The 19315-nt window shown below is 40.6% G+C and overlaps 2 protein-coding genes across 2 annotated transcripts; both read left to right on the forward strand.

Annotated features, from left to right (window-relative positions):
• The first annotated feature begins 116 nt into the window (after positions 1 to 116).
• On the forward strand, positions 117 to 6841 carry Glg1 (Golgi apparatus protein 1). Its single transcript, XM_076806864.1, has 13 exons — positions 117 to 668; positions 1285 to 2265; positions 2349 to 2450; positions 2548 to 2832; positions 2909 to 3078; positions 3144 to 3261; positions 4046 to 4242; positions 4326 to 4545; positions 4619 to 4945; positions 5027 to 5206; positions 5291 to 5519; positions 5592 to 5698; positions 5770 to 6841. Exons 1-13 carry the CDS (start codon positions 366 to 368, stop codon positions 5932 to 5934), a joined length of 3384 nt encoding a protein of 1127 aa, XP_076662979.1. The 5' UTR covers positions 117 to 365; the 3' UTR covers positions 5935 to 6841.
• A 789-nt stretch (positions 6842 to 7630) lies between these two features.
• Positions 7631 to 15936, forward strand: Hzg (CTD small phosphatase herzog). Its single transcript, XM_076806867.1, has 4 exons — positions 7631 to 8783; positions 9474 to 9907; positions 10496 to 10681; positions 10758 to 15936. The coding sequence occupies exons 1-4, from the start codon at positions 8714 to 8716 to the stop codon at positions 10944 to 10946; spliced, it is 879 nt and encodes a 292-aa protein (XP_076662982.1). The 5' UTR covers positions 7631 to 8713; the 3' UTR covers positions 10947 to 15936.
• Positions 15937 to 19315: the final 3379 nt, after the last annotated feature.

Raw genomic sequence — 19315 nt, forward strand, 5'->3', positions numbered from 1 at the left:
ACCGCTCCCTTGAATTAATATACGTAATTAACACGTTTACCAAACAGTCCATTAATTTTATTTACAAATCCGCCTTGCGCGATTGTTTGAAAATGAAGCTCATAGGAACAGCGAGTGACACATGCACCAACGCACATATACGGCGCACGGCGATCTGTCCGCGCAAAGTTCGGTTTTATCCGATTATACGCTCCCATGGTATTAATCGCGACGCTGGCATTACACGCGGTGGATAAATAACGGTTAAAAAAAATTAACAAAAAAAAGGGGGATCGTTACGCAAATACGCGGCCACGTCGTAATGTGTTTTATTGGATAACAAGGTTTAATCGAAGTGATCGAAGGAGCGGTCCTACTGCAAGAGGATGGATTATATGACTAGTTTGAAAAGCATTTTGTTTGTGATCTTTCTACACTTGTCGGTGCTGAATTGTGCTCAGTTATCGAGAACTTACTTTAACGATGTATCCAACAGCGGCGGCGAAGTTATACCGAGAATCAACTGGCTATTCAGCAACTCCGCGGACAGTACCGTTAGGGTTAAGAGAGCGAACGTGGTGAATTCTTATTTACCTGTTAAGTGCCGACAGACTTTAAGTCGTCTGTGCGACGAAATAAACAGAAACAATGACGAGCTGATATTACTAGAGTGCATTCAACGTCTCAAGGTACAGCCTCCGATCTGTTATAATTATCGATAATTTATACTTTTCAGTACGAACTTTATAGCTCCACCAGCCCTTTATAAAACACTTATTAATATCCCTTATACTATAAGGGATATGCCTTATATCATAGAAGAATTATAAGGGATATTAATAAGTGTTTTATAAGGGGCTGGTAGAGCTATAAAGTTCGTACTGAAAAGTATAAATTATCCTGCAGGCCTGCCCTTTAGGGTGCAAATACTTCCTCATGTTCTGGGACCCAGGCAATAGCCGAGCGCGGAACTGTTACCTTGTTAACCGTTGTGGGGGTTTTGGGACAACTGCAAGACTGTGTGTGCGCCCATACGCGTGAAGCCCAGCTATATAGACTCGTGGTAAGAGCCAGTATGGACGCATTCACAGTCTTGTAGTTCTCCCATAGCCCATGCTGTGGTTAGCAATGTAACAGCTTTGCGCTCGGTTGTTGCCCGGTTCCCACAACTTGAGGAGGTATTTGCACCCTAAAGGGCAGGCTTGCCTTATATCATAAAAAAATTAAGCTAAATCGTATATAGAAAATCTAGACGTTACACTCTGAGAATCAGGATTAATGATTTAATTCTCCTTTGTTTTACAGCCAATGCAAGTATCCGATATCGACGATGAATGTCGACAGGCGATTTGGGAATACATCTTAAACATTACTAATAATTACAACATAGAAAGACTAGCTAAGAAAACTTGTGGCAAGGAGTTAGATTCGTTCGACTGTTCTAGCTCCGGCGACAAGCACGGGGCGTATTTGTCCTGCTTAATCGATAAGAGGGAAACAGTGAAAGATCCAGACTGTAACGCGTATATTCGACGATTGGAATGGATCGCGGTTAGCGACTTTAGGATTATAACGCCATTCTCGTCGGATTGCGAAAGTGATATTAGAACATTTAAATGCGATAAGATACAACCGTACAGAGACATATCACAGGGGCAAATATTGGCTTGTTTGCAAGAGCACGTTAACGAACTTCAGCTTCTATGCAAACGACATATATTTCACGTGTCTGAAATGCAAGCCGAAGACGTGAAGTTGGATCGTCAGTTGTATATAGCTTGTTCCCAGGATCGTCTGAGATTCTGCTCTGATATTACGCCAGGCAGCGGTCTAGTGTACAAATGTCTGATGCAACATAAAACGGATAGATCTATGACGCCGGTTTGCCAAGAGCAGCTGACGAGGAGAGGGAAGCTCATAGCGTCTGACTATAGAGTCAGTAAAGGGCTTGTTAAAGCTTGCAAAGATGATATTAAAAATAATCATTGCAGAAGACCCATTTTCGAAGATAAGAACATAAGGCTAGCGCAGATTCTGCTTTGCTTAGAATCGGCGGTGAAGAATGGTAGTAAGATCGATGGAAATTGCCAGGCAGAAATGTTCGATCATAGGAAACTGCTAATGGAAGATTATAGATTATCTCCTGAAATAGTAGATGGATGTGCCAATGACATTACAACGTTCTGCAACGGCCTCGAAGTTGGTGGCGCGACGATTCATTGCTTGATGGAGCACACTAGGACGAGAAAGAGGAAGTCGAGAGTATCTACCAAGTGCCAAAAAGCGGTAATGTAACATCCGTACATATTTACGGAGGCGTAAGTTGTTTATTACAGATATTAAGTAAATGTCTTTTCTGTCGATGATAGTTGAAAGAATTAATCATGGAGGCCGATGCTGGTGAAGATTGGAGAATCGATCCTGTTCTGCGAGAGCAATGCCAACCTGTTGTTAACTTAGCTTGCAGAGATGTAAGGATCGCTTGGAATTTAATGAAATTAAGTAAACAGTAATTCAGGGCTCCCTGTGCAGCCCTGCAGTAATGTATTCATCTGGATTGAAATTTAGGTACACGGAGGAGACGCTCGAGTGATATCCTGTCTAATGGAGCAGCTGGGTACAGACAGAATGACAGTAGCTTGCGAAACTGCGTTAGTTCAAATACAATATTTTGTAGCCAGAGATTTTAAACTGGATCCTCAGTTGTACAGAGCGTGCAGGTTCGACGCGACACGATTGTGCCATGCGAGGAACGCATGGGCTACCGATGGAAAGCAAATGGACCCGGAACGTGGACCCCTCGTTTTACCATGTTTATATAGGCACGTGTATCATCCTCAGAAAAACATGACAGTAAGAATTTGTGTAACCTCGGACGGATGTATAAATTTGGATTAAAGATTTACTGTTCTCTACCTAACGATTTCAGTTAAGAACGGAGTGCCTGGAAGAAATTAGACGCGTTATGAGGCAAAGAGCTATAAATGTTGATTTACAGCCTGAGATCGAAGAAGTCTGCCTGACCGAATTGGCATCGTATTGTTACGACAAAACTGCGAAAGGGGAAGAAATATTGTGCCTTCAAGACAAATTAGATAGGTAATAAATCTTACGGTGACTTGGCGATTTCTGTCATATTTTTATTTCATCTCGTTTATTTGTAGCTTGAATAAGAATTGCAAATTAGCAGTTGGTAATTTTACCGAAGAGCAGGCTGAACGGGTCGAACTAAACCCAGTAATATCCGCCGCGTGTCAACATATCATGGAACGTCATTGCGAGGTACAATACAAACTTTCTTACTCAAGATTAAGGGGTCAGTCCACTGTGAAGTCGTAAAAAATTGCCATTTTTTAGGATTTATTTTTTAGTAAACGGAATATTCAACGTAAATAATGTTTTATCTACTTATTAATACACTTATTGACAGAATAAAAAAATTATTTTAAATTTTAAACTGTTTCTTTTAAATATATATCGCACTGATGTCAGCGCCATGAGAAAGCGATGCAGTGCTGGTGGTTCCGGGAGAACGACGCATTTGAAACAAAAAATTCAAAGTGTGTTGTAATCATAATGAGTGTGGTTATCGCCGGAACCAGGATTATTTTTACTGATAAAAAATTAACAAAATGGCGGAGATTTGAAGTTTAGTGTCGAAATACGGTGAATTTTTTGCCTTGTAAAAAGTATGAAATGGTTAATCCAAAAAGGTTTCCGCGGTCCCGGCCATAGCCACTGATGTTCTGAATAACGTGTAAAAATTTCAGACTGATTGATCTAATAGTTTTTTTTTGCAATTACCTGCACCAGTTGAAAAAATGTTGTTTTGAGATAATTGCGTTTTAAGTTTTAAAACAAATTAAAAAAATCTTTTAATTTTTTTGTATAATATAAGAGTAGCTTAATAAATACCAAAAATATTTATTGCATTATATGCTGTATTTACGAAGAAAAAAATCTTTAAAAATGGCTTAATTTTTCAAACCGTCACAGTGGACTGACCCCTTAAGTTAAACGTTATTCTTTTCACTTGTAACGCTTACGCAAATGATCTATGAAACAGGAGGTATTGAAATACGGCAAAGATGAGGGTGACATGATGGAGTGTTTAATAGAACACAAGAATGATCTGGATGTACGATCTGATTACAAATGCAAAGCAGCAGTTGAACATTTCCAGTTGATATCGTTAAAAAACTACCACTTTACGTATAAATTCAAAGAAGCCTGTAGACCTTCTGTCAAGAGATGGTGTCCAAAGTAAACGAATTTTTCATACAATTTCTCGCATACATTAGGAAGAATTGTGGAATAAAAGCGATTCATACAAATGCCCTTTTCAGGTCGAAAACTAAAGCGGAAGTAATAGAGTGTTTGAGCACGATAGTGCAAGAGAATATTATAAAAGATACGCAGCATCATATACCGAAAGAATGTAGGCAACAATTACGAGCGCAGCTTTATCAGCAAAGGGAAAACATTCAATTCGATCCTATACTGCAAGCACAATGTACAACTGACATTAAACAATATTGTTTTAACGTCGAACCAGGGAACTCGCAGGTAACGCGCATGCACGCTGCATTAAAATGCCTTCGCTCTTGTATCAGTGTAAGTAAGGTCACGATTATTTTAGATTCTTGAATGTTTAGCGGCACATAAGTCTAAACTATCAGATGCATGTCACAAACAATTGTTTAAAGTAAGGAAACAAGAATTCCAAGACAGCTCGAGCGACTTTGCTCTATTGAACACTTGCCGCGTTATGGTGAGGCAATTTTGTCACGACGTGAGTCGCTCGCAAGCACTAGACTGTTTAAAGAGATATAAAGATGAGCCGACGTTCGACGAAAAGTGTAAAAATATTGTTGTGCGGAGAATGATCGAGCAAAATACGGACTATAGATTCAACACTGCATTGCAAACTGCGTGCTCTAGTGACATCAATAAGCATTGCAAAGAGGTAAGTTTTTACAGGAGTGACGTTACATAAGTGTTGCAAATATATCTGTATTCTAATACACATGTAATACGCTTTTTTCAGGTTTTAATGCACGAGCCTACCGATAAAGAGCTTGAAGGAAAAGTCATAAGGTGCTTGAAGATTAAATTCCGGGAATCGAGGCTCGCAGTGAAGTGCGAGCATCAGATGGCCAACATACTCAGGGAAGCAGCTTTAAATTATCATTTAAATCCATTACTTGCTACGATGTGCGCGCATGAGGTACTTAAACATGCTTCTAAAGCGACGACATGCTAATTGCTTTTTAAAGTTTATGTATGTAATGCTTCTTATTGTATCCAAAAGATCGAAACAATCTGTAGAGCAGACGAAAACGACCCGGGAGCAGTGGAAGAATGTCTGAAGATGGTATTCAACGCTGGCAATAGAGACATGAAAGAAGAATGCCGTCTTGAGATAGCTGACTTAATAGAACAAACGAGGGCGGATATTAATGTGGATCCTTTATTGCAAAAAGCGTGCGCTGTTGATGTTAGTAAATACTGCAGCGATGTCTCTCAAGGAGCGGGAAGACGTACGTCAAATATTAATTAAACGATAGCTCGTAAATTAATTCGATATGCTAACCGTTACTGTTTTTCTTCAGATATCATGTGTCTGCAAAATGTATTAGACGATACTAATAAGTCTCTACAACCCGACTGCTATAAAATGTTAACCACGAGGATTGAAATGTTCAGGAATGCAGCTAAGGTAATAAGTCTCTCTGTTTTTCTTAAAGACTTATCGACATATGCGCATAACGCGTATTCGTTACTTTCCAGTTAATCCCGCCAAATTCAATACAAGAGCTGTACTCAACGGTAAATCGATCTCCAGCAAGGCGATACTTCATGATCGTTGCATTAACGATGATCGGTCTGATCTTCATCACCGGCTTATTTTGTGGAAGAGTGACGAGGCGGACAATGCTACTGAAGAACAAATGATGATTCCTAGTGAGAAAAATCCGTCCTCGAGCAAGGTTTTCACTCGGTTTAATTTAAAAAAACAAACAAACGAAACAACTCGCTCTGCGAAGTAAACATCGAGAATAAAAAAAGAAACAGCAAAAAGTGATTGATCGGGTGACCTTTCTGCGAAGTATCAAGCCGCGGGGGAAAAACAGAACAGAGAGATGAATCTTTTTATACGGTTCTTTTTTTATCATATATAAACTTATGAAAGAGTAATATTTAAATATTATCGCATCAGCGCTACTATGTCCGCGATTCTATGATCTGTCATCCATAGTATTATCATAAATGTAAAAACTGTACAAGTTGAATGAATGGAGTGTATGGATAAACTGGGAGTGATTTGCGATTAAGGTAGATTTTAATAAAAACAAATATATTAATAGAGATTATATATATAATAAATTGAAATGGAGAATGCAGTTTTATGTCAATATTCTATACATTTGTGATATATAAAAAAAAATCGTAAGAAAAATAATCACATTTCATTTAAGGTGAAACATATTATCTGGGCACAAATTATCTTGGTCTTCCATTTTAGAACGCATACGCGGTAAACGCTATTCGGAATGATTTACAATGAACGAACTTGAGTGATTATGTAACCTGCACCATAATGCGGTATGCAATAATGATGTTATGCATTTCTTTAAAAATAAAAATTATGCTCAATTTATGGGTAACTAAAGCTAACCGATCTTGTCACTGAACATATTACAATATTGTATTATAAGTTAAGGTGTAAGACCAAATATTATGTGACGCAAAGTATATTATGGATAAAATATGAAGGTAAAAATACTCAACTGTAGCTACATTGTTGTTAGTTATATAGAAAATAATAAATTTCCTTTTTACCCTTAACCGCAAAAAACAACCCGAACGTTACGAAACAAGTCTCCACGTAAAGGGAAGTTTAGTATAAGTTCAGCTTGAAGTATCTAATTCAAATTTAATTTAGATAATAAATTTCCCATTATATTAAACATTTATATCAAAATAAGATTCCTATCGAATCATGCAATTAAATTAGGGGTAGGCTCGAAGCTAATTTTTAAATGCTCGAATACGAAACTTTGAGGCTTCGAATCTCGGAGTGTTGATTCTGTTTTGTAAATAGAATATCTTGCTTTAAAAACTGAAGTGAACAAAATTTTTGCATACATCTCTATTGACCATATTTAAACTAAATATAATTATATATAAACTCTCGAGGCATGCTGCGAACGATTTTTTATTCATTGATTTTATACTTTTTCTTATTTGAATTTCGAGAGTTTCGAATCACGAAAGAAGTGCAAACTTTCGAATTCTCGAAATTCAAAACTTTCGTGGGTTTCGAGGTTTCGACGGATCGAGAAACCCATCCCTAAATTAAATCTATACTTTCGTAGTCTCTCGCTTGTTTAAATTGAAATCGTAGAGACGCGGCGAGTATAGCTTTACATTTTACTGTGATGGCAAGGTACTTTCATGTATTCCCAATAATACAGTTTGCTTGGAGGTGAGGATCTGCCTATCCAATAGCGATCACCGCCGACAAACTCGATCCATGCCGCAAAAGGAATAGAGCGAAAGCCACGGGCGTCTCGTTCTGCTTTTATGGCTCTAATTTTTGAGTTCGAACGCTGCGCAACGGTCGCCGTTCACGGTTTGACGGAAGACCGCAAGGAGACGCAGGAGTCGCGCGGAGTGCAACAGAGCCAGCGAAACACTCTGTTAACACATCAAAAACCTGTGCAACGCAGGTCCGCGACGTTGTTTGTGCATGGAACGGGCAGAAATCTTATCCGCGGCGGTCGCCGTGAATAAACGTACGCATTCTACGTTACGTGTGCCGTGCGCGTAACCGTGTGATCGTTACGAAACAGGTTTACAGGATCGGTTGTCGCTGCGGGCTGGAATCGCAGCGGATACGCTGGTCAAGCCTGCCAGGGAGCTCAACGTCCAACCCGTTCGTCGAAAGATTGATGCTCGAGGCGCGTTGAAGGGCATTGTCGACCTTGCCGCGGAAAGCTCGCGCGACAAATGTCGAGTCGCAATGTACTGCGTAACGACATAGGTGTGGCGCGCGCGAAAGAGAGAGCGTGTACGCGCGTATACGGTACCACGTACGTGCCAGTGCTCCGTTGGAATGATGGCAGCAAAGAATCGGATTAAACTTTCCCCCGATTACGTTCCGGCGTAAAGAAACGACGTGTCAAGCGTAACTCTGACATCGCCGTGTCATCCGCGCGCATAGTGATCGAGCTGCTACTCCTTTTCTCCGCTCTAAGGATCAAGATAGAAATTTTCGTGTCAGCCTTGCTGCGTGCCGCGAGAAGTAAATATCAGTGGTGTCAGATACGCCGTGTGGGTGCGTGCTCGTGCCTGCGCCTATGCGTCTCCGTTCGCCGAGTCGTGGTGATCTTCGCAGTGGCGGCAGCGGAGGAGACAGTGAAGGTGGCGGAGGTGAAGGAGACGGTGGAGGTGGTGGTGGTGGTGGTGGCGGCGGCGACGGTGGCCGCGACGACGTTCGGAGGGAGAGATTTCGTGCATCGTGACTGAGAGTGAGTGAGTTGGTGCGTGTGCGTGCTGCCGCGCGTATACACGCTTTCTCATTCTCGGGATTGTGCGCGCGCGCGCGTGCGTGCCCTGCGTGTGCGTGTTTTGTCGGTGGTGTATGTGTACATATGTGTGTTCTCTGGCGCGCGCGCATTAACGGAATTCACGCTCAGACACCACGCAGGGACTCTCAACAAATGTTTAAATGGACGCATCGTCCATTATCAGCCAGGTGTCGCGGGATGACGAGCTAGGCCAGTTTAATAACGAGAAAGGTAGGTGCCAGCCGCGGGCACGGCTTGCCGCCTTACAGTTCTTTTCTTACGTTTTTCTTCCAGATGCTGGATGGAATCTGCACCTGTTACGGAGACCGCACCGCGCTCCTCCTCACCTTACCTCACCTAACTTCACCTCTCCCGTCCCTGCCCCCTACCCTTTCCTCCAGCGTGCCGTTCTGCTCGCCTATGCCTCGCTTCCGACGTCTCTTTTCCTCTCGCCCTCGTTTTTGCCTGGCCTCGCCTCGTTTCGCCTCGCCTCTCCTCGTCAAATCGTGTCCACTCCTCTCCCCCTCCTTTCTTTCACCTAAGTTTCGCGTGTAACTTATTTCATCGTGTCGCGCACCATACCTTGCCACCGTTTTAATTCACCCCCCCTTTCCTCGCATCTTTCCTACGATGCTCTTTACCGTTCAAACTTCCAACCGCTATGAATTAACAAAGGCACGAATGTCTCCTCTCTATTCTTCACAGCATATTAAATAATACGCGCAACCGAATATTTTATAATGTATCTCTGAAAAATTCTCATAACTATGCCAGGGAAAAGAATGTTCAGGCGCAAAAAAAATCCCAACGAAAACGCTCGCAAAATTCTGCGTTTTTAGAGTCCAAACCATTTCTATTTGTACTATGTCTCTCTCGAAATATGTGTATTAATGGAGTGACGTTTGTTTCCCCCCCATGTAGCCCAGTTACCACGAGAAAATGAAGTGGCCAGCAATGGTCCAGCCAGTGGCAAGAAGCCAAGAGGGCGTGGACTTCTGCGATCTCTACTTTGCTGCCTCGGCAGAGGACGCGGAGGTAGTTCGAAGAGCTCCAAGACAAGTTCTCTGCAAGGCGATGGACGCGGCTCGCCACCGCCGGCGTGCGGATCCCCTCGGTTCCTCCTCCCGCCCGTCAGGCATCAGGATATGCACAAGAAGTGCATGGTGATTGATTTGGACGAGACGCTAGTGCATAGTTCTTTCAAACCAATCAACAACGCCGATTTCGTTGTTCCTGTAGAGATCGACGGGACAGTGCATCAGGTGTACGTTTTAAAGAGGCCTTATGTGGATGAATTCTTACAAAGAATGGGTGAACTATACGAGTGTATACTGTTCACGGCAAGTTTGGCAAAGGTATGCAAATATCTTCTTTCGTTAACGGCGTCGTACTTTTCAACCCTCGTACAACGAATGCAGGGTCATTTTGACCCAACTCTGACAAAGTCTATCACGATGTTATATTTGTGTTGGCAATGGCAAAATATAGTATATGATGCCTAAATTGCAGTAACATTATTTTTAAAAATCATACAGGAGATACACCTATTTTATGTACCGAAATATTTTTTTTATGTACTTCTTTATTAACCCGGCGTGGGAAAATGTAACAAGAGTAGTAAGGTGGGGTCCCACAAACTCCGTAATTAATTTAGTGTATCATAGAAATCCATATCTTTAATTGAATTTTTATTACCCCAAAAAAACTTAAACATCTTTAATTTTCAACAAAAATTTACTTCCTAAATAGCGTATATAATGAACAAACTAAATAACACTGCCGAAATTTTATATTCAATTTCTTCGTGAAACCAGTGTACCATAGAAACGTTGATACCGGTCAAACTGACCGTGCATTCGTCTCGCGCGACTATATCAACCATTCGTCTTTCGAGGGTTAAAGCAAATGGTTCTTATAATACTCGACGATCTTCGTATTTACAGTATGCCGATCCAGTAGCAGATTTGCTCGACAGATGGGGAGTGTTCAGAGCAAGACTGTTTAGAGAATCGTGTGTTTTTCACAGAGGAAATTATGTTAAAGATTTAAATAGACTAGGGCGGGATTTGCAGCAGATTATTATCGTCGATAATAGCCCTGCCAGTTACATTTTCCATCCAGATAACGCGGTAAGTCTTATTATAGAGATGAGCGAGCCTCAAAGCAGGAGGGAGCAGCGTGTAAAGTTTGAAATGAATTTTTCAGGTACCAGTGGCATCGTGGTTCGACGATATGACGGATTCTGAACTATTAGACTTAATTCCATTTTTTGAGAAGCTCAGTAACGTTGAGAACATTTACACAGTCTTGTGCAATAGCAATCATCCTTATAATCAAGTACCTACTGTACAGAATAGTCCAAGCCCAGGATCAGGTTCGCTCGGTGCTTCCTAGCCCCACCTACATTCTGGCCGAACAGCCAGTATTGTCGTCGCTCAATGCACTCTGAGGAGGATCGTGACTGGGATATTCCATGTCACCCACTTGTTATGTGGCGGTGGACAACCAGGTGTGACCCATTGACTACCGTGTATAACGCACGAACATGCCTGTTGAACAATCATCCGAAAAAGGACGTGAAAATCCTAAGTCCTCCTGTGTACTACGAATCACAACTGCTCTTCGTTGTCGGCTTGATTTTACCTTCTCTGATAAACAGCAATGAACCACGCCGCAGACTGTTCGGCAGAGGCGACGCGCCGAACGCACCCATCTAATCATTAACGAACAGGTATTCGGGGATGAAAGATCCGCAAAGCTCAATTGGTAATAACTCTTCCGATCACGCTGAAATGGAACAGACCTTTGAATATAATTTATATCGGTTACATGACTGAATGTGCGTGTTTCCGTGGTTTGGTGTACTTGAGGGTGGAAGCGGATAGCGAGGGTAACAGTGAGTGTGAAAAGTGACATACATTTTATACCGGGTAAGTGCATACACTTGTGCTTGCATATAATCTTATTTCGTGCAGAGTACCTCAAGAATTAATCGTAAAAGAGAAAAAGAATTGTATATAAGAGATCAGAGTATAATAGCGTTAAGCGGTGCGAAGAGAAGAAAGTACTGAATTACTTTGAGTCGTTTGATGGGCCATTCTATTTCTCCCTCTTTTTATATTCTGATTACTCGCTAGAAATCTCCATTGCTTTTACACGTATACAATTTCCGATGAGTTGTTGCGGCGCTGCTGTAAATACCGAGCAACGCGGCAATTAATTTTTATATAAATTTTATGAGGCTGATAATTCCAAATAGTAACAGATTAGAGCATTTGTGAAATGCTTGTACTGATTATAATCAAAATTTTCTAGAATCCGTTCAAGTGCCGAGTACGATTTCGTTTAATCGGGGATTCTGTTCGCGACTGAACAAGAAATATTGGAATCTGAGAATTTAGACTAGCGATGAGAATATTAGAAAGATCGTTATTTTTCCAGCGCATTCTATTCCTTTTCTACCGAGACAATATTACTAGCAACTGAGACTTGAAATGTCGCATCTAATTAAGATCAAAATCAAATGCTAATAAACCGGCTGAATTGAATAACACGCTGAAATTAATAATCGGCCGTCTTTTGACGGTGTTTTAAACTTTATTCTAAAAATGATTGAGAAAACAATGCAGTGGGAATTGTATAATATAAAATGAATTTTTACGTACTTGAAAATTAGGTCGATGCATATCATTTTCTCCCTCCAGGCAATTGTATGAATAATAAAGCATTATGTTAATTCAATAATCATATTAGTATCATTAACAAATTAGAATTATTTAGACGTAACAATTCTGAAGATAAGCAAGCGAGGACGTATCTTTACGCATACATCGTGCGTCTACTAACAAGTAGTTATCAACATTGTACGTTCAATTCATGCATAGCAAATGTACAGACCGCATTATACTTCCATATCCAATCGAAAACGTCATTCTTCGTGCTTTTTATTTTATTATTATTCTCGCCAATATAATTATCATTATTGTCATTAATACTATAGGGAACCGAATTTTTATTACGTAATTGTTGTTATCGGTTTAGTTTCAGATAGTATATTTTACTAAGAATATTACGTGTCCGCCGTTATTGAGTAACGCAACCGGGGGAGGAGAAAAAAGAAAGAAAGAAACATTACAGAAAAGAACAACGATGTTTTGAACGATGTCCGACAGACACCGGACAGTTGAGCAGATAAAGTTTCGTAACGTCTACGAAGGAATCCTTCGTTCGTGTGAGTCACTTGCACCTATTATCGTTTATTCGATTATAATATCGACGTATTTTCGTCGCATCTTTTACATAATGTGACCATCAGCATCGGCAAATTAGATTACAGTCTCTACATCGAAATTTCGGTATCCACCTTTCATCTTGTAACGTGGGCGACACGTTGATAAGATATAGATAAACAGGAGCAGAAACGATATTCGAGTACTATGCAGTATATTTAATTTATTGTTTATTTAAGGGAAATGACACGTATATAATGGTATTTCACGTGTTCCATAACAGATTTATTATGTCCACTTGGAACGAAGAGTCTCCAGTTTTATATGTTTATAACAGCGACGCCGCAGTTTCTGTTTCTTTAATCCTATTTCGTTATCGAGTTCGAACCTTTTCGTCTCTACTATTACTCTGTTATTTACCGTTCGAGAAAACTAGGCTCAACAGCGGTTTCGGCTTTCATTTTAGAAAAAACGAAAGAGCTAAGGTACATGGCGATAAGAAGATTATATAACAATAAGTCTTACGCATATTGCATAATGTTAAATGACTTCCAACTACATGTTCTACCCAGTTTTTCTCTAGTTGCTACACGACTGTATTTTAAACGGGCTCGTACCGAGACCACAATAGCAGGGACATAACGAATTCAGAATACTTCGCGCGATATGGAATAGAAAGATCATTTTTATACCTTAAATCGTTTTAATACACTAAAGCGAAAGATGCGAGCTGATGGTAAAATTCTGTACATAGATGTTCGACGGGTTCGTGTCTAGAGTTGTACACTTTATAATTTCTGATTGCGTTCGCTGTATTATTATCTCTGTATTTATGTTAATTACACATGTTTATGGAACATTTGTACTTAGTAAACGTACCTCGCCACTGCGCCGTAACGAGAACTCGACGCTCTTAGAATTATTCCACTTAAATCGTGGCAGTATACAGCAGCTGAGCTTTTACTTTACCCGCCGTCTAGTGCGCTTGTAACCAGCCTGCCGCTAAATTTCAGTAACTTAACGTTGCGACCGAGCCGCTTACTTTCAAATGGAAAACAATTTGCGGCACTCTTCTCGTGTACACGTAACAGATAAAATGTAACCATTCGTCGTGTAATGCCCATCGAAACGACTCTACTGCGATAAGCCTGGTGCACCTCTACCGGAAATGCGTACAGCAGAGCAGGATGTATACAAGAAGGAAATTTTATATTCGAACACCGAGAATGGACACTTGTTAGATTTTTATTCGCAACGTCTTTTATATAAAGAGAAGGTAGGGAAGCGAGGAGGAGCAAGTATCACCTGCCGCCGTCTATGGAAGCAGTCGTAAATTTAAGGCGCGCGAGCCGAGCGATTAACGAATGCGATACGCATATGTAACAGTCACGTGGCAGAGTCCTAAAAAACCATCTTCAATTTTCGTTTCTTTCGCCGTTTATCGTAGAAACGTTTTATCAGCGATAGCGTGCGCGATAACGAGTCGAGAATACGGAAAACAGTCGCCAAATGCCCGCCTTCTCGGTTTCGGACGATCAAAAGGGGACGTTCGAGGTTGATACGTTGGACTTGCAGGCGATAAGATCGTTCTCCTTTTTTTTTTTTTTACGTGACAACAAGATGCGTCGAGCGTTCCCCAAAGCGTCGAGCACACCCATTGTACGTTGTGCTTCCTTGATTAATTAACGTTAACAAACCAGTGTATCGCTTTTATCGAATTACGATCTATCGGACGCTCGAGCGTGTCCGTGGCATTCGCGACATGCACGCGCGTTTCTTTCGCCGTTCAATCGTGTATCGATCTTTCCAAGCATTTTTTTTTGTTTTGTTTTCTTTTTATTTTTAATAATGGTTATTATTATTATTAATATTATGTGGAGTTGTAATATGATTGTAGGCGCACCGTAGCAGAGGAACTCTGAGGATCACTCGCCCGTCGCGAGTTCGCAGACACAATGCGTTTCTTTTTTTTCTTTTAGATTTAATTGTATCGTGCGCCGAGAAAATTGTTAGCGCGGGGGAGGCGTTGGCGGGAAACGATCGTGATACGTAATTAGGTGTAAATGTAAATCGTTAGGTAGGCCAATGACATTTCATTGACGAGCGTACGAGATATCGTACGATGACGCGACGGTGTGATTTAACGTATGCGCGTGTACAGGGTGGCTTGTAATTCGTGAGCGCGAATGAGAAGAGGCGATCCTTGGCGTAAAAATGAATGAAAAGTGTGGCTTCGTTTTTGAGAAAAGCAATTTCGAAGATTCATCGAGCACGATTTAGCGATTAAATGATAGTGTTTATAAATGTCGACGATACAGCAGATTCATTTGATAAACCGTTTATTTTTTATTACGTTAAAAATGGCCCATGGGGTTTTAAAGACGAATTCCACGTGGAAGATGCTCGATATCTTGTTCCACTAAATGAAAGGATTCGAAAGATTAGAAACTGAGAATACAGTGATATTTTTCATAGAGCAGAACTGCGTCCGCGTCGCGTTTCTGCGGTTTCTAATGATGTACATAAATCAGCTTTCTCCGAAACGAGGCCGCTTAAAAGGAAATTTTAATTTACATTTTCGAACCATTTTTAATATGAGAAATCACTCTTCTCGGTCTAACTGCGAACTACACTCCGCTCTAGATACGTGCGTACAGATATATGCGTTTCATAGATACGAAAACGCGAGAGTTATTGCTTTTATTCGCGGCCGAGTGTTTTCCATGAAATTGCTCGGCACGCGACTCAACGTGTCCGGGTTGACTTTTTGTTAAAAGAGAGCTGCAATCGCGTACCGGCGATTTTAATAAATTACATTTTTACTGTTTTACGCGGGGGCGTGTCGTCCCGTCGACTGCGAGCTTATCAAGCACGTCGATATTGTTTGCCGATAATTGTGGGGCGATAGCGTTTTTACGAGGGTGGTCTAGCAATATCCAATCAGTTGACTCGATCGTTGTGTTGATTTTCAAAAGATCATTGTTATTATCTTGCTAGGATTCGACGCGGGACCGGGGCCCGTTCGGTGATAGAAATAAACTGGTGCTGCGACCAACAGCAATAACGAAAACGGTGACCGCTAACATTTTTCTCAGTGCAGAATCGTTGTTTCGGGCAGCGAAACGAGCGCGAATTGTATTGCAAAGCAAAAAGAAGCGTGCGCTTTATAGAGGAGAAGAAAAGAATGGATGCGTGAGTGAGTGTGAGATGCGGCGCGAGCGTGTGTGTAAAGCGTTTTTAACAAAATAATTAGAACGAGAAAGTGGAGGAAGATGAAGACAGGGGTAAAGATCGTTCGCCAAGCAACGGTCACGGTATCGAAATTGAAACTTTTCATATTGCAACCAGTTTAAATACGAGATATGCAGAGGGAGAGAGAGAGAGAGAGAGAGAGAGAGAGAGAGAGAGAGAGAGAGAGAGAGAGAGTGAGAAGTGGATGCAGAGCAACACGAACTCCATTTGTTGCTCCGTTATGCTCTGGCGATTAAATTATTGTATTATTACTACTACCGCTACTATTGCTATACATACATTGTACAAAATTTGTCACAAATGGAAAGGAATTATATTAGGGTTCAAAGCGTGTCCCCTGTTGGGTGCCGAGGCAGAGATAAGGAAAGAGCGACGAATGAATGGCGAGACGGAGAATAGAAAGCTGAAACAAATACGATGTGAGAGAGACGCGAGTGTGCGTGTAAAAATGGGAGAAATGTGGATAGGAAGGGAAAGAAGAAGAAAACATAATTAATGATATTGCCTTGATTTGTAAATAAAATCTTAATTACTTCCACTAATGAACGAACCTTCTCTGCGGATTTACCGAGCGGGCCGCGAGCTCGGCCCACGCGCGGCTCACCCCCCGCTCCCCCTCCTCCGCCGTCGTCGATTTCGTATGTTTTTTACTAAAGCCGCGGCTGATTTTTTAAACAGCAAGATATTTTGTACAGTAAACGCGAGAGGTAAAATAATAATATAAAAAAAAAGAAGTGAAAGGGGACGAGGAGGAGGATGAACGGCGGAGGTGAGCCCCGTGCGCGTCGACCACCGGAACAATCAGCTAGACTTATGTAACATCTCCCGCCCCTCCGACATGTCCAGTTTGCTCTGTGATTCTGTGTTTAATAAAAAAAAAAAAGAAGCAACAAATATATATTATATTACGCATATGATATGTACATACACGCGAATGGTAACAGAGTTTCTTTGGTAGATGCATGGATCCCGCACGATAACGTTCCCCGAATTACTAATAATGTCTATTCGTTACTAAAATGCCAGGTCAATTTATTAGACCGTGATTTTCACTTTGGAAAATACTATGTAGCAGTTTAAAGATTATGCCACTTTCCGATTTTGTTTCGCTTAGATACAATTCAGTGCAGAGGGGGCGTAAGTACACTGGGTATGTGCAGGCTATAATAGTTAATACAATTCATTTAGATAAATAAAAGGCTTGGTACACGTGTATCTAGAAATTCGAAGAGATTTACACGGGCGTTGAGATAACCTTAATTTTTTTCCTGTTTACGGGATTATCGGCAGCTTGAATATTCAAACGGTTGTCAGAAAGTGAAAGAAACGGGAGAAAGTGACCGTTTGAATCAAGAATTATTAGCTTCTGGATGTAAGTTCTCTAGAGCTTTCTCGTTTCTTGAAATTCGTTGGCTCTTGTAATTTGCAATCGTAGTTTATTTACACCCTGTAGAATGGTATGTGGTAATTTTAACGTTATCGAAGCGATTATGGGACGCTTAAATGGCACGAGAAGTGGATATGATACAAAAAGGAATTGCAGGTTGATAAGCGTTCTCTGTACATACGAGCCATATACTCGCTTCCATTCTAATACGAATGACACTGCGGTATTTAGGTCGAGCTGCCCGATCGCATGCGATTAATCTCGATATTGGATTTCCGTGGGCACTACGGTGTAAAAGGAAATGTCATGACCGACGTTGCGCTATCAATTTCTAGCCAGCCGTTGCTCGATGCTCGCAGCAAATTCTTTTTGTAACAGAAATAAGAAAGTATGGAGCAAAATCTGTCAGGACCAAAGAAACTAAAATATTTCGGTTTACTTAATAGCAGATAGAAGTATTTCAGTAATAATAGAAAGGCAAATTATACTCTCAATGAACATAACTTTCTACCGGCGAATATATTTCTGTGCACTGATAAATTTAAGTTACATTTTATATACTAAGTTTGATTCACCAGAAATCTTTTCGATAGATCGGATAACGAAGTGAAATTTCCTGAAGTTCGATTTTCTCTAATTTCTTCTTCTTCTTATATTTGCAATTATTCGAATTTATTTGATCAGTACCATTGCAGAATAACGTTCATTTTGAATCAGAAAAACGTTTAGGATTTAATTTACTCTCGTATCAACTGTTTTCTTCAATAATTAAGTTTTGCATATATTATGGAAATGATATATTAATACTACCAACCTTCGTACAACGAAGGAAACAGAGTTGGGCATTATTCAACTAAATTATTCTTCGACTAATCTTCGAATAAAATGAAGTTATTCGTGACTAACGAATAAATTTTTAGTCGACTAAGTATTTATTCGATGAACTCGAATACAAATTTCAAATACAGTGAAAGTTATTCGAGAATAACAAATAAATTTTTAGTCGTTATTCGTTATTCGAAGGACCGCCGTGGCGACTAAGCGTCACGAATAAGCCGCTTCGGCTTGAGTCCCATGGCCCTCGGCTCCGGTCGGGCCGAAGGAACGCTTGTCGAGTGTAAGGTGATCCGCCCGATACCCCGTAGTAAAAACAACCGATTAAGAAGTGAGAAATTTCAGGCTCCGCATTTCTCATCAGATCGTCGCAAAAGCGACGCCAAACGATTCCTTATGTTTTTCCGGTCAAAGTGACACGAAGAACGACGAATTCGGACCATAATTAATCTTACAGTGTACACGTAAATTAAAATTACACCATTGCACATGTTCGGCCTCACAAGTCCATATCTTCAAATCTAGGAATGCATGGATATTTTGAAAAGAAAAATATTTTTAGACCGCGCATAATGTATTGCCCTCAATCCTTATTAAGAAAAATATTTGTAACAAAATGAAATACTGAACAAATCTCTTTAACACTACGGGTTATAGTTATCTGAATCTATTTCAATATCATGAGAACTTTTCACTTGAGCCTGTCAGCCTGAATTTTTTATGATTTTTGTTGGGGGGGGGGGGGGGTATATTGAAAAAAATTGATTCGAATAATGCCTAACTCTGCCTGAAGGACAGGGTACAGTTGCAGAGGGTTGAAGCAAAAGACGGAAGGGTAATCGCATGTTTCAGCCATCTAGTTAGGGGCTACTAGTGGTATTATCTGTCATGCCGCGGTAAATTATAAAACTGCACGCTTGAATTATGTACAAATATTATTACTAATGCATCGTATGTTTCTTACAATAATAATTTATATTGATATTTATATATCACATCGATGACGCGTTGTATTGGTTTCAGTCTTTGGCTGTTGAGGATCGATCGTCTCCACTATCAAT

This window comes from Andrena cerasifolii, chromosome 2 (assembly GCF_050908995.1).
Source record: "Andrena cerasifolii isolate SP2316 chromosome 2, iyAndCera1_principal, whole genome shotgun sequence".
In the NCBI taxonomy this organism is placed as follows: Eukaryota; Metazoa; Arthropoda; class Insecta; order Hymenoptera; family Andrenidae; genus Andrena; species Andrena cerasifolii.

Excerpts from the sequence above, each read along its gene's own strand:
- Glg1 (XM_076806864.1), top strand. The coding sequence starts at position 366 with ATGGATTATATGACTAGTTTGAAAAGCATTTTGTTTGTGATCTTTCTA. Across the intron at positions 2,266-2,348 it reads CTACCAAGTGCCAAAAAGCG|TTGAAAGAATTAATCATGGA; the intron begins GTAATGTAACAT and ends TGTCGATGATAG. Across the intron at positions 4,946-5,026 it reads TCAATAAGCATTGCAAAGAG|GTTTTAATGCACGAGCCTAC; the intron begins GTAAGTTTTTAC and ends CGCTTTTTTCAG.
- Hzg (XM_076806867.1), top strand. The coding sequence starts at position 8,714 with ATGGACGCATCGTCCATTATCAGCCAGGTGTCGCGGGATGACGAGCTA. Across the intron at positions 8,784-9,473 it reads CCAGTTTAATAACGAGAAAG|CCCAGTTACCACGAGAAAAT; the intron begins GTAGGTGCCAGC and ends CCCCCCATGTAG. Across the intron at positions 10,682-10,757 it reads TTTTCCATCCAGATAACGCG|GTACCAGTGGCATCGTGGTT; the intron begins GTAAGTCTTATT and ends TGAATTTTTCAG.